Source organism: Dipteris shenzhenensis, chromosome 4 (genome assembly GCF_047967505.1).
Source record: "Dipteris shenzhenensis isolate YYH24624 ecotype China chromosome 4, Dip_SZ_1.0, whole genome shotgun sequence".
NCBI classification, from domain to species: Eukaryota; Viridiplantae; Streptophyta; class Polypodiopsida; order Gleicheniales; family Dipteridaceae; genus Dipteris; species Dipteris shenzhenensis.
In genome coordinates this window covers 53,459,841-53,474,506 of record NC_141599.1, presented here as the reverse complement: position 1 = coordinate 53,474,506, position 14,666 = coordinate 53,459,841, and the positions used below count along the sequence as shown (strand labels likewise).

At 44.8% G+C, this 14,666-nt stretch overlaps 1 protein-coding gene across 1 annotated transcript; it reads left to right on the top strand.

Annotated features, from left to right (window-relative positions):
- The first annotated feature begins 5,291 nt into the window (after positions 1–5,291).
- Positions 5,292–10,604, top strand: LOC147903042 (uncharacterized). Its single transcript, XM_087374132.1, has 4 exons — positions 5,292–6,841; positions 8,650–8,784; positions 9,125–9,256; positions 9,357–10,604. The coding sequence occupies exons 1-4, from the start codon at positions 5,360–5,362 to the stop codon at positions 9,990–9,992; spliced, it is 2,385 nt and encodes a 794-aa protein (XP_087230258.1). The 5' UTR covers positions 5,292–5,359; the 3' UTR covers positions 9,993–10,604.
- The last annotated feature ends 4,062 nt before the right edge of the window (positions 10,605–14,666 follow it).

Below are 14,666 nucleotides of genomic sequence, written 5' to 3'. Positions count from 1 at the left end.
AACTTTTTAATGCTTAAAAACTCCTTTTTAGACATGGAAGAGGATGCCATGATGCAAATAAAGCAAAATCCCAAATGCTAGCGCCTGCAAGAAAGAATCACACCAAATACCAAGTGCACCCAAATATGTATGCCACAATGGAAGGTAATATCACCAAACCTCAAAGGCTCAAAGCATCAAAATGCATTTGACTCATGTGCATATACTATGCATCCATATCAGCAAATCGAGCCCCCAAAAAATGTCAACCTGCAATGACAAAAGAATGGCAAACCCAATGCCAATAAGAGCCAAAAGCCTCAAGCATGGACATAAGCATCAATAATGTCTCATCCACGAGAGCATAGCACGATTAGTGCATCACCTGCAATGTGTTGAAGCTGTCCCGCAACATAAAATAGCATCTATGTGCTAAACGTCCATCAATAACGCATCCCACAAGGCAATCTAGGCCTATCAATGCATCCAACAAGGATCACAATGCATCCAAAAGGCTTGTAAAGCATCCACTGCAACCCAATGCACACCATGAATGAGTGAATATGCTGAAACTGTAACCAGAGTGATTTGCATAAGGTATATCCAAAAAATCATGGCCCCACAGCAATGACCGCTAGTGAAAATAGAACCTAAGATGACTCAAAATATGGGTGTTACTGTATAATCGGACTCAGCAAGGAAATCTACAAATATTACTCTTTTGTTGGAAGTCCAAAATTCCAACCGATGAATGAAAAATAGGGAGTCAACCCTTGCAATTGGCCTGTAATAAAAAAATCAAAGCTTTGAACCTTTGAATGGATTTTTGATAGAGAAACAGGCAATTGACGTCTTTGAGAGACGAAACTTCTCCAAATATCCATAAAATCACGCAAGAGCTAACAGATAGGGGCTTTTAGGCCTCCCGAATGCAATGGAACAGACGGTTTTGAAAATCGTGGTCCCAATCACCGGGTCCAACACATGGATTGAAAAATGCTTTTGCAAACGATCTGTTTGTAAACTCCATCGACCTGCAAATGATGAGCAACACACAAGTTTTAGACCTCCTACATCCACCGAAATTGATAGATCTGCAAATGGTTGCTTCAAATTTGAGTTCCAACACACTGGCAAAAAAGCGTTGAAGTAGAGATAGTGAGTCGAAATCCAACGCAATGATCCCAAATTCAAGAATGAAGGTTTTTGAAATCCTAAAGTGAAATGGATACCAAAAGTAGGCAATGGTTGCCTCTACAGGTCATTTTGGACTCTCAGAAGTCGAAAGAAACAAGGAAATCATCAAAAAACGTCTTTTTTTGCTCTAAAACCACTCCGAGAACTTTCCAAAGGTTTCTGCAAGGTCTCTATGCACCAGGATGCAGGTAAAGTCATGGAGCTTTTCCTTCCTCCCATAGAGCTACAGGAGTAGCGGGATTCTGGCTCCAGGCACACACTCGAGCTCAGTCGTGCTCTGATACTAGTTGAGAGATCTCAACAACAGAAGAGGGTGAGAGAGAGGGAGAGCCAGAAGAGAGAGCCACACAAGTTTTGGTGGGTGTAGATCCCCATGCAAGTATGTCATCCATATATATATGTGTTTGAGTATTGTACATAACTGGAGTTAAGGCACAGTGGCCTTTAACACCGACACCCTCTAGAATTTGATTTCGAAGGTTGGGTAGAGAGGAACTCTACAAGTTGTATCTATGCTTAGTGAAGGAAAGAAGACTGAAGGAAGCGGCAAGAAGAAAGGGGAGAGGGAGAATCAAAGAGACACTTAATCCTTGGAAAGGCATCACAAAGAGACAAACATTTTATGTGTCACAAAAGCAGAGGGATCAGAACAAGGCTTGAGGCAAATGCATCCAACCGCCTCCATCGGCAGTTGCAGAGATGCTCGATGTCCGGGCTGCATGCCGTCAAGGAGTTGTACTCTACTCCTTCTCTGCCATGGCTCGCTCAAGGAATCCAAATTGCGAACTCGTTTGACAAAAATCTTCACTCCAATTAGATGGTTTCTCCTTTGTTTGAAAGCTCTAGTCCAATTGACAGTTTCTCCTTTGATGTCCTGCCTTGAACCTGATGATGACAATGAAGCTCAATGCGGACTGGTTCTTAAGCATAGGGAAAAATTGGAGGAAACCACCGGGCTATCATGAGTAAGTACAGTACCTTCGGACGTCCAAATTGCGAACTCATTTGACATAAATATTTGCCACTCCAATCTAATAGTTTCTCCTCTAATCAAAATCTCGACTCCAATCGACAATTTCTCTTTTGATGTCCTGCCTTGAAGAACCTGAGGATCACGAAGCTCAATGCAATCTTTTTCTCAAGCATATAAAAAATGCCATAGTAGCCTAGCATAAGATCTGCGCAGAGCTCATGCCCGAAAGCCTAAGCAAGGTTCTTGTTTCTTATTTACATTTCAACCTCCTATCCATGAGTTCCAACTCACCTGCCTTGACGTCGAAGTCTCGTTGCAGATAGAGGAAAGACCAAACCTAAAGGAGTTGCCAAGGAGCCTAACAGTCGGGGATTGCCTCCAATCAACCCTCCCATCCATGAGCCCCAACTTGACTATTGCACAAGAAATGGTTGGTAGTGATCAAACAATCAAAGGCTAAGTTCATGCGAACATCTCCGAAAAATAACATACTTCGTGAAAGTTGAGCTGCTAAACCTTGATAAGCATTAACCTTGGCCCCGCATCATAGACCGAGAGGAGGATCTCCTAGCATGCAACATTTGTAAGAAGCCACTTGAAGTAGCACCGGCGATGATGAGGCCTCCCCTATCAAAGCATAGATCTTGTAAGCTTGCATGCATGAGGAGATTTGCCAAGATATAGAGCATGGAGATTGGAGAGCTTGGATGCCAAAGAGAGAGAGAGAGAGAGAGAGAGAGAAGAGAGAGAGATGAATGAGCGAGAGAGAGAGAGTCTTGGCGGGCAAGGCACCTCGGATTCAAACTGTAGTGTGCAACATTCAATGCGATGCACCGCCTTCAAGCCTTTCCCATCTCGAGTGTCCACCCTCCATGTAGCTTCTCTCCAGCCTCTCCTCCTTGGTGTCTCTTTTCATGCCACGTGGCATTCTGTTTAACATGACACGTGGCAAGGACTTCCTCTCTCCTTAATATATAGTAAGATGTATTTTTCCATGTTAGTAGAAAGTGAAAGACATCTACATGACTTGTGATTGGTGCGTGCAAAATATTCATTTCTTGAATTGTAATATGAATATGAGATTGGTTGCCTATTGACATTTAGGTACTTTGTCAATATCTTATCCTTCTATTAGTTTTCACTCAAGACTTCTTCGAGACTTTAATAGACTCTAATATACTCGACGTTCTCAAATGTCATGCCTTAGGGAAGGGCATGTTCCCTCGAATTATGAATCTTAGGAAAAGAAGCACGCCACTTCCTCCCCGCCCACACTATGTGCCGTTATAATAATTATATTATATATTATTATACAAATACATTTACTTGCTTGTTCTTAGGAAATGCCCAAAACTTTGTCCTCTTTCCTTTTCCAACATATATTAGCTCAATCTAAATCCATTTACTTTGTGTCTTCAAAAGCTTGTGATAGGCGTGCACTATTGTTTTCCAAGGATACATCTCTTCCTCTTCAGCTTGCTATTGTTTACTTGCTTCATAGCCAGATATTTCCTCTTCCGATTTTCTTCTTACCAGTAATTAAAAAATCATAATTTTTGAATAAGGGAAGTTTCACTCAAATTACAATTCTCTTGAAACATATGCTATTTTACTTTTGTTCTCAATTTATATTGGCTCATTGTAAATGTGAAAAATAATTACTAGACTCACATCTTGCGATAGGCCACATTGGCGTACACTTAGGTATCATGAGACGGAGATGCTAACATCCACTCTAAACAAAAAGGAAGCGAATTGCCAGCTTAGGAATAACATTGAGATACAATCATGTAAAAGGAAACTCTGCAAGTTTGAGAAAATATTACTACTTGAAGTGCAAGAACTTGATTTAAACTAGAGCATATTTGCTTGATTCCATTTTGAAGTGTTTACATAGCACTTCATGTCTTTAGTTCATTTATGCATTGATGTAACCACAATTCCAGTTGTGGATGTTTACTTCCTTCCATTTTTAAGCTTTTACATAGCACTTCATGTCTTCAGTAGATGCAGTCATTGATGTAAACAAAACACATCCCTCGTTTATTCTTTCTTGTTCTTTTAGCCTACTCACCTTGGTTATAGAAAATGAGGGTGTAATTAAGGTGCATGTTTGCCTTAATATTAGGTTAGTTCAAGGTTGCTCCTCACCCAATCAACTTGGAGGCCGTGAATTTTAAATTCACTTGTTCATGATCTAAAGTTGAATTTGCAATAGGGAATTTGATGAGCAAGAGGTGCTCAAGCAAAGTGCACACTCATCGACAAGGAGAGTGTTGGTTCAACAAGAGTAAACTTGGGTTGGGGTAGCTTAACTTTAGGAAGTGCAAGGCGGAAGCAGTGGATGCTCAAGTGGTTCTAAGGGGGGTTTCACCCATGTCCCTCAAAAGTGATATCCGCCTTGTGTCAAGGCGTCTGTCCGTCGTCTACACATTTTTCAATATATACTAAATGTGTCACACTTATTTCATCTAAGTAGCTTGGCCCATTGGTAGGTGGGGAGAATGTTAGGCTGGTGGGCTAAGTTCGAATCTTAACTTCTTCTAATATCTTCTAATACGTTGCTAAATTCTAGATGAAGTATTGGGCGTCGTGGGGAAGCCACCCAGGTTTTTGGCCTGCCACCATAGGGAGGCCTTAGTGAAGGCGAGGGCTGCTTCCAAAGCGAAAAATCATTTTATTAGTTTTATTTTGTAAATACTGTTTCGTTCCATGCGTGCCTCCAATATTGGTTGTCTTACTTCGCTAATTTGTTGTCCTCATTCCCACCATTTTCTCCCTCTTTTCCTCATTTTTATTTCAAGGTCCTCTCTCTCTCTCTCTGCTCTCAAGTTTCTCCCCACTCTAGATCTCCATGCCCACGTTATCGCAATGCAGCCAAGAAGTTGCACCTTGCTCCTCCATCGCCACCGACTGCATCTGGGCAGGCCTAATGAATGACAAAAGTCATTCAACTTGTTGCTCGTGCACGGGCATGACTAGGAATTTTTTGGAGACCCGAGTCCACCCGTGTGTGAAACGCTTCAATCCAAGACCTTTTTTTATCGGTTGGCGCAATAAAGGTTTACTACGCATCTGAAATGGAACTACCTGCGTTCCATTCCCACAGGAAGGTTCTCGGAGGGTTTTCCGAGCCTCCAAAGAAGAAAGAAAAAAAAGCTTCGTAGTCTTCTTCTTCTTCTTGTGCTGGCTTTTCGTGAGCTCTTGGCTATGGCGATGGCGATGGCGATGGCGTCCCCTCGTCCATCCCCGCCAGCAGCAGCAGCTGCCGCCGGCGAAGAAGCAGAGCTCCGCTCCCTGCTGCTCTCTTCTTCTTCCCCCAATCGTATCCCCTCCGCTTGCATCGCCGTCCATCGCTTCCTCCATCGCCTTCCCCCCGACCATTCCCGCGATTTCTACCGCTTCTGCTTCCCCGTCCTCCTCCAGAAAATCTTCGGCTTCCAAGATTGTCACTCCCTCTCCCCCTCTGCCTCCCCCTCTGCCCACTCCGGTGGCTGGCTCTCCCTCGTCTCTTCCCCCCTCAACGAGGCCGCTGTCAAGGCCTTGATCTCCCTCCTCTCCCCTTCCGGCGTCCTCTTCTCTTCCCTTCTCCAAGTCGACAAGGAAAGCGCCGTCCGCTTCGTCTTCCCCACCGAGCGTCTCCCCGACTGGGTTCAACGATTGCTTCGCCTGGAAAAGGGCGCCTCGATCCTGTCCCAGGTCTCTCCAGTGTTCAAAGATCGAATCAAATTGGGCGCAGGCGGCAGCCTCCAGGTGCAGCTTGATGTCTTCGAGTACTTTGTGTTTTGGTTTTCTTACTATGCTGTGTGCAACGACCACAACTTTCAGCAGTCTACGTTCTTGAGTAAGAAAGATCGGTCTTTCTTCAGGTCGATGTGGGAAAGCTCTTTGCAGAATTGGTTGCATCAGTTGTCTCACACTGGCATCAGCAATTCTCTCGATCCTTACTTGCAGCTTTTGCACCTGTATCTCGTTCATTTTGTTCCAACTACAAGAAGCAACAGCTCCCTGTCCAGGCTGCCTTACGCCGAATTGTCCACGGCAAATTACTCAAGGGCGGACTTCTTGGTCCATACGCTTGTTGAATTCTGGCTGATAGACGATGATCCTTTGCCTGTGCCTTGGCCCCTGCGCCAATCTCTGGGCTTTCCGACCACGGGAAGCGCAGCGGTTCTCACTTGTGTGCTTCCCAGTTCTGAATTGACGGATGCGCTGAGAGTATTAGTTGATCACATCAACAAACTGTGGGCTGTTTCATTCGTTGGTTCATCGACTACTTCTGCCCTTTTAACGAGCCCCTCTGTTCGTTTCGATTCCTCCCCGGTGGGACCAGGTTTCTCTCACAGCACATACGCCCGACTGCTGCAAAGGCCATTGTACAGATTTATTCTTCGAGCATTTCGTTTCTGGACGGCGGGAAGCCCTGTTAGAAAGGCTTCTTGCATCGTAGATGTATGGTCGGACTACTTACAACCGTGGGATACAGCCGGAAGACCCGAGCAGCAAATGTCAGAAAGTAGACCTGGAAAAGGCTCACTGCAGTCGGCAATATCATATGGGTTCTCGGAAAGATGGCAGAGTTTCGTGACGGCAAACTTTCTCTTCTACTCAAGTCTCGTACTTCACTTCTTGGAATTCGCACTCAAACTTATGCACCTTGATCCAGAGGCAATGCTGCAAATGACCTCAAAGGTATGAAGCTCTACCTCGTAAGGCCATTTTTTACCCTGACATTCACGAAACTCAACCTGCCGTTTTTGTTTTCTCTCTACCAGTATGTGTGCCTATGTTAATGGTCTATGCTTCGATACAGAGGCGATCCAATGCTTCAAATTCTGTTTTCTAACAAAGTGTCTGAATTCTTTCAAAAGGGACCTAAGCTGCTCTTGCCGCATGTAGAATAAATCAGGTCAGTAGTAAAGGAATGTTTCGTATGGAATTGTGATCTCTCATGTGGTCGGAACGTCCAATGGATGTTCAGATAGTCATAGAGGGAAATTCCAAACGAAGTGAGGAGAGTATGTTTCCTCATAGGGTTTACGTTTTGTAGTTTCACACCGAGTACTTAACATTTTTTCATGAATTTATTACTTTGCAGGGACTCTATTCGTGTGTCTGGCTAGGCACAATGTGAAAGCATGTTTCCTTATGATTAGTTAGTAGTAAATGCCACGTTTCATCGATTAAAATACAACGTTTCAGATCTTTCATATGAAAATGAAGTTATGACTCAAGATTCTTTACACGATGGACAACATGATCCTGATTCAAAACTGAGTGCTGTTGTCGCTGTCAAAAACCGTCAGGAACAACTCGGACACCTGACGAATCGGAGACCCACCACCATGTGAGATTCCCAAGTATGATGGAGCCGCATTTATCAGCCTTGATTGTGGGAGGTGAACGTTGGGACCAAAATGAGTGGTGAGAGTGGAAGTGGCATGCAATGATGTTGCCACCTCAGAGTGCAATCACTGTCCTAACAGCTAAATTCAGCATCCTTATTTAAAGAGGACAATTTGCATGAGGAGAATTTTTCGCTCAAGCTTGGCGGTCGTCACTTACAGTTCTGCCCTGTAGCACCATGGTAAAGGCGGTAACTCCCTTCTCCGGCAAAGAGGAGCTCTTCAATTCTTTTCCCCATGTGCTCTCTCAAAAGTCAGATGATGGCCAAGTGGATTGAACCTTGATGCCCTCCTGAAACTTGACTACGTCCTGAAGCAAGTCGAACCGATTCTAGAGACGGGAAGACGATACAAGAGGAGAGAAAGGACTCTCACGTGGAAGGGTTTTGAGTATTGCTTTAGTCGCAAGCATGCTGGGCATCACTGCTCAGGAGTTACCTTGTCCTAGCTTGAGCTCCCAATGTCGAAGATGCTCGATAATGTTATACTACAGTACCTCATTCCAGTCGAGGACATCCAAAATCAAGGAGGAAGGCTGCAGGGGATGGAAGCTGAACATGCATACAGTTCTGTACCTGTTTCACTCTGAAGGTCGAAACAACATAGTGTCATATCCTGTAGGCTAAACAATCATAATAGAGTCTAGACACTAGTGGTGATGAAAAATGGAGTCCTGACCAAAATGTCAAGTGACTGGTTGAATACATAGGTGATATCCCAAATGAGATAGTGCTAAAGGCTGCTGCTTGATGGTCCACGGTAATTAGCTTCCTCAATCCATGTGGCATCTCACGAACCCTCGGCACTGGCCATTGGTTATTACTTTAAGAATATTATATAAAAGTTTCCACAAAGATCTTGTCAAGTTATGGTTTCAGTAACGATTATTTGAAAGAGCATTTGTGCTGCTGCATGCTTGTCAGAGTTTTAAGTGTGCTAAGGTAGTAAGAAAACAGGTATTTGACCACAATATTGCCAATAATCCATTTTAGTGTTGTTGGTTCAATATTACAAGTTTACTTAATTGTAACTTATATAATCTGAGTAAATGGCATTTTTATGGGAAAAAACACATATTGACCAAAGTTCCCATAGATTTTAAACATTTTGGCAGGGTCAAGTGATTTAGTGGATTGCTTACAAAAAGTTGATGCTATCTACAATACGAATCATTCGGGAATGCTTCAACAGTCCAATAATGTCGTTTCAGCAATACAAGAGCAATTGCAGGTTCGAAAAAATTCAATCTGGATTTTGTTGATGCGATTATGGCCCTTCTCAATCTTATTATGCTACTTTTGCATCTGGTTGTGGCCTTGTCTCTATGCATTTGGTATCTGAGTAAGGCATCCATGTTAGCGTGGCTATTGGGGAGACTGGACAGGCCTTATTGTCTTCAACTGTTCCGTGCAATTAGCTCATATGGGGGATGGGTTATTGTGTTATAAAATTCTCATTTTAGCTACAGTAAAACTAAAGAAAGAGTCTTGGCACGTATATATGTCATAAGGAGTGGTCTTTGTGACGCACTCATACGAAACATATCAATCACTGTTTCTTTGCAAACTAGGATTGGGAAGAGAGCCTGCATGCAGATTGCAACCGAGACAGTGACATGCTTCGTCCGTCATCACTGCAATCAAGTACTCCACATTTAGGATTTTTCAGCAAGAATGAAGGTGGAGGTCAACATGTTCTTCAGGTCAGTTGAAATACAGGAGTACTCTCCAAGTATACCAAATTAGGTGGTGGTTTTTGAAGTTGCTGCTAGATGGTATCATTGATCTTAGAAATGTTTACAGATGTTAATCTTGCAAGCTGAAGGTGAAATCCAGTTGCTTTCATATACAACTCGAACAGCCTGCACAAAAACCCTGGAGGCAATAAAAAAAGCAGGCCAAACTATTTTTGATTCACGTGCAATTTCAAGTCCAGCAGTAACACCTCTTATTGTGGCTCAGTCAATCGCTTATCATGTCGTATCATCCAGAGCTTTTCCACAACATACGTGGTCGGATGTGAGGTATAGAGGGGATTGGATGAGACGCCCGATCGAAAGTACAGAAATAGCTTGGCTTGTGCGGTACCTTGTGAGGCTCTCAGACCATATAAATACAAGTTTGGATTTGATCTCAAACTGTGAAGCACAAGAAGGAAGACATCAGCCTCAGGAGACAGGTGATGTGAATACTGTGAGATCTACCGAAACTGACCACACACAGTATTTGCACAGACTGCAAAGTAGCAAGTATCTCAGCATGTTGTTGAGCTTCATATGGAACTCCTGGTTGCTTCTTCATGTTCATCTCCGACGCCGAGGCTGGAGAGTGAATCTGAGGTTTATGGCCAAGAAACCAATTCTATTTGTTGCTATTCTTGTTGTAGCTTATATGTTCAAAAACCTAATTTTCATCTTACTTTTATTTTTTCTTATTTGATCGGATATGTGAAAGCCAAGATCCTATAACTTAGTTATCATGAGTATCCCGTGGCATGCTGGCAAAGGGCCTTCTCTTCCGTAAGTGGCCCTTTGGAATGCTTCATCAATTCAATGGGAATTCCTGTGTTTGATGAGACAGGTACGGAAAGACACACGTTAAGCCACACTCTGCTTGTTCCATTTCTTCCAATGTTTCTTTTACATGTACTTTCCAAGGCCTTTTTCCCCCTTCAGAATGTATGTTCTTGTAAGATCATACTGAACATGTAGTGTTCTCTTTTACAAACAGATGCTAACGTGCTGTGATCTTGTTTATATCTGAGACCTTTTCTCCCCCTTTCAGACCGTATGTTCCTCCAAGATCAAACTGGAACATGCAATCATGTAGCATTCTCTTTCACAAGCATATGCTAATGTGCTGCTATCTCGTTTATGAAAAGTGAACTGCTGATGCTGTACTCTCTTTAATGGACTTTTGGGAAGGTGCATTCTCTTTTACAAATAGTTAGTAGTGTGCTGTGATTTCATTTGATATCTGTAGGATCAAGAAGTGTCACTTGCACCTGTCAGTGGAAGAGTTGCTGATGCCCTACCCTCTGCCTTTTTTACTTAATTTTTATCTTTTTGCTGGATGGGCAGCTGTTCTAAATGTGCCACCTTTGTGTTGAAGCCTTTTTTTAAATGTTTGGTCATTCATCTCATCTGTATATAGTGGCATATGCACGATTAAGTCAGCATTTTGGATATTTAAGTTAGCAATGCAGGTTGAATTTTCAGCACTGACTAAGTCACAATGTCACGATCTGTGACGTATTCCTTTCTCTTTCTAGACTTATGGATGGTTTAATGAATGGACACTTGTGGAAGGGTATGACCTTTCGACGGGACACTTGCCCTTTCGACGGGACACTTACCCTTTCGACGGGACACTTCCTAATGAGGCATAACCCTTCACAAGAGGCATTCTAATGAAGAGACATTCCTATTGTAATGTACCCTCTCATCAAGGGTCACACCCTTCACAAGGGGTACACACCTCTTCATGCACATACCCTTTGGAGTACACACCTTTTCATGTGTGACTCTTCACTCTCTATATAAGAGAGGCCAAATTGTATGGATGACAATCACATCCACCCTACAGACATTCAAGCAATACAGTTATTCCTTTGCTCTCTGCTATCTCAGTCTCTTTTCTGTTCCTTAGCACAGTTCTAAATATAGTAAATCTAGGATTTCTTACAGTGGTATCAGAGCAAAATTCGCTCCTGCCTGTAGGAAATGCCCCCCACCTTCTAGCGCTGATCTGATACATTTTTGCCGCTAGAAGGACATCCGTGCACATAGTGCATGGAAGAGATGGAGAGGATGAGCGTAAAATTTTTAAACGCCTAAAGTCATCCTGGCCTCTCCATCTCCCTCACATCACAAGTTGATGTGAATGGACACGACCAAAATCGTGTCCTTTAAGGTGCTTGGGCTGTCCCAAAACCAAGGGACGCGCCTTTTCCACCATGGGACACACCTTTTGGTGACGAGTCACGACTCCTCACTCATGGGACATACCCCATCGTGGGCAAAGGGACATACCTATTCATGCAGGGTCGCATCCCTTTTAACAATAGGGACATATCCCCTCATGAACAGGTGCACCTATTCCAAGGGTCACACCCCTTCGAATAGGCACACCTCCTAGGCCCAAGTACCTACAAAAAGGGAACCTAGAGGGGTAAAAAGGGATAAAAATTAAACCCATCCCCTAACCCTAGGTTACCCTAACTACCCTAGGGTTAACTTAACCCCCAACTTAATATTGGGGCAAATAACCCTTAGGCTGCCCAACGAATCGTCGTACCTTCCAGCCAACACAAGGAACAAAAAACGGCCGTACGGATTTCCCGCAGCCTGCGTCAGCCATCGCAACCTTCCGTACCAGTCCTGCGCAACAGTCCGTACAAGTCTGCGCCATCCGTACCAGTCCTGCGCAACAGTCCGTACAAGCCTGCGCCTGCCGTACAGCCCTGCGCAGACATACGTACAGACTACGCCCTGCCGTACAGCCCTGCGCAGAAGCTTGCGCCATCCGTACAGCCCTGCCGTACAGGCCTGCGCAGACATACGTACAGACTACGCCCTGCCGTACAGCCCTGCGCAGAAGCTCGCGCCATCCGTACAGCCCTGCGCTGGTACAGTCCTGCGCTGTCCGTACAGCCTCTGCATACGCAGCAGCACGCCGCCGGTCTTCTGCCTTTTTCCGCTGCCAGCCCTTGGCCTCTGTCGCTGCCAGGTTCTGCCCCCTTATAGCCCTGTTGGTGTTGCCTCGCCTGCTCCTTTCCAGCCTGCAACGGGAGCACCGCTTCAGCCAACCTTTCGGTCGACAAACAAGGGAACTGCAACAGTTTTCGCCATTCTTTTCCTGCTAAATCAGCAACACTTGCAGCCTCTTCTCGCAATGAAGAAAGCCCGTTGACAGCCCGGACCAGACCAGCCTCGAGCACTCCTCACAAAACACTGCAACATGGATCTCCGGACAACGATTTGCAGCCTTCTTCTCCGCAATCATTTGGCAGATTAAAGTATTGCCAGGTGGAGTCTTTCCAATTTGCTTTTTCAGGATTCTTTTAAACAAATTACAGCAAATGAAAGAATCCATATTAAAGCATGGAAACCCCTAGTAATTCACCCGGCCATTCAAGGACACCTCAGGCACCTGCTACTACACAATATCGTGTTCAAATTGCACAGCCAGCCCATTTTGGAGCCTTTGCATCTTGGGTCTTCTGTGTCACGTGCCCTCCGAGTGACTTGGATCACATCCTCTACCTTCTGCGTGAGGCGCCTCAATTACATTATTTCCTCAGCACAGTACAGGTTGTGTTCCACGAGACACGAAGATATCCGGAACACGATATTCCTCAGGAGTTTGCTGTTCATTTTTGGAGAGAGTTCTACCCTTCACCTTCGGCATCCCCAGGGTACTCTCCACCTCCTTCAGCTCCCCGATATCCTCCTCTACAGGGTGTACCTTCTCCCAGCCAGTATTTACATCCTGAAGGCACTCCCTCTCCTGGATATCCTCCTCTTCCGACAGCAGCTCCTTATCCTTTTTCAGATCCGTGGACTCTGCTACCTACCCCTGTCTTATCACGAGCAGTAACACCTTTCTCAGAATCTCCAGTGTTACCTCCGACAGGACCTCCCTTACCAGATTTCCACGGGTGGTTCCATCCTGCCTCGCCTGCCCCCTCCAATATGAGCAACCTCAGGGAGCAGCCCGAATCCTCTTTCAGGGATGGTTCAAACTAGAGCGCAAGTTCGCGCCTCTCTCACAGGGATTTCCGACATGTCGCACCGCTCGCGTGAAGCCTCTCCCGAGATTAAAGAATCAAGTCCCAAGAAGACCCCTGAAGGCAACACCCAAAGTGAATCTCTATTGCAACTTCAAATATCTCAGCTTCAGGACAGCATCTCCGACCTGGTTCAAAAAGTTCAACAACTCCAAGATTCTCGAAGTCCAGCACATACAGAGGACAACGTGACGCAACCCGACGACGATGCGGATTCTTTTCCTCTCGAGGTAGAAAATACTGAACTGCGTACTCTCTATCGATTACTTCAAGCTTCCAAAACAAAACGACTTGACGTCAAACTTCCGGAAGCCTACACTGGTCAACGTAATCGCCGAACTGTTGACCAATGGCTCGCATTTCTATGGTGGCAAAGACGCTTAAAGGACGGAAAAAGTGTGTTAACTTGGGAACGTTTTGAACACGTGCTCCGTAAGCAGTTTGTACCTGCCAATGCGGACTTCCAAGCACGATCAAAACTTCGACAGTTGGAGCAAACGGGTTCCCTGTCTTCTTATATCTCTCAGTTCACCACATTGGTGCTAGAGATTGATGGTTTAACTGAGGATGATCGCCTTCATGCTTTCATCTCAGGCCTACAACCCTCGTTACGCATTGATGTTCTTAAAGCCAATATTACCACCACAGATGGCGCTATTGCTTACGCAGAGCGCATTACAGATTTCCTCAACACAGGGAAGCAGAGTGCTACTCGCACACAGAACTCTCCTACGGCCAAAGGTGCTCGCCCTCAAGATAATACCAGGTTTCGCAAAAACTTCGGTAATCAAGGTCAGCGACAGTCTCAAGATCCCCAAAGCCTCAGAAATCATTTGCTGGATCCCAACAGAAGCAGTCCCCTAAGGATCGTGTTTCTTCTTCTTCACAAAGTCATTACCGACAGCCCCAACATAAAGGTGCGGCCACTGACAAGAAGAACAACTCCAGCTCAAAAGGACTTTGTACCATCTGTACAGGCGACCATAGATGGTTCGATTGTCCCAAGCGACCAAAGCAAAATTCTAATATGGAATCTAGTACTTTCCCAAAAGAAGATGCTACCTCAGCACAAGACAAGAAAGGCAAAGCTGTTCGAATGGCGAATACCATCCACGTGAGCCTTGCCAGCAACCCGAACCTTCCCTGGCCACTCAAGTACTTTGTGTTCAAGGATCGATTCGTGGAACAACGGTCACCATCCTCATCGACAGTGGCTGTTCTCATAATTTCCTAGCCAGTTCTGTGGTCGATAAACTTCGGTTGACCACCAGTCCTAGCCTCATGGACTATCAGATTGAACTCGCAAATGGAACAACTTTCTTGTG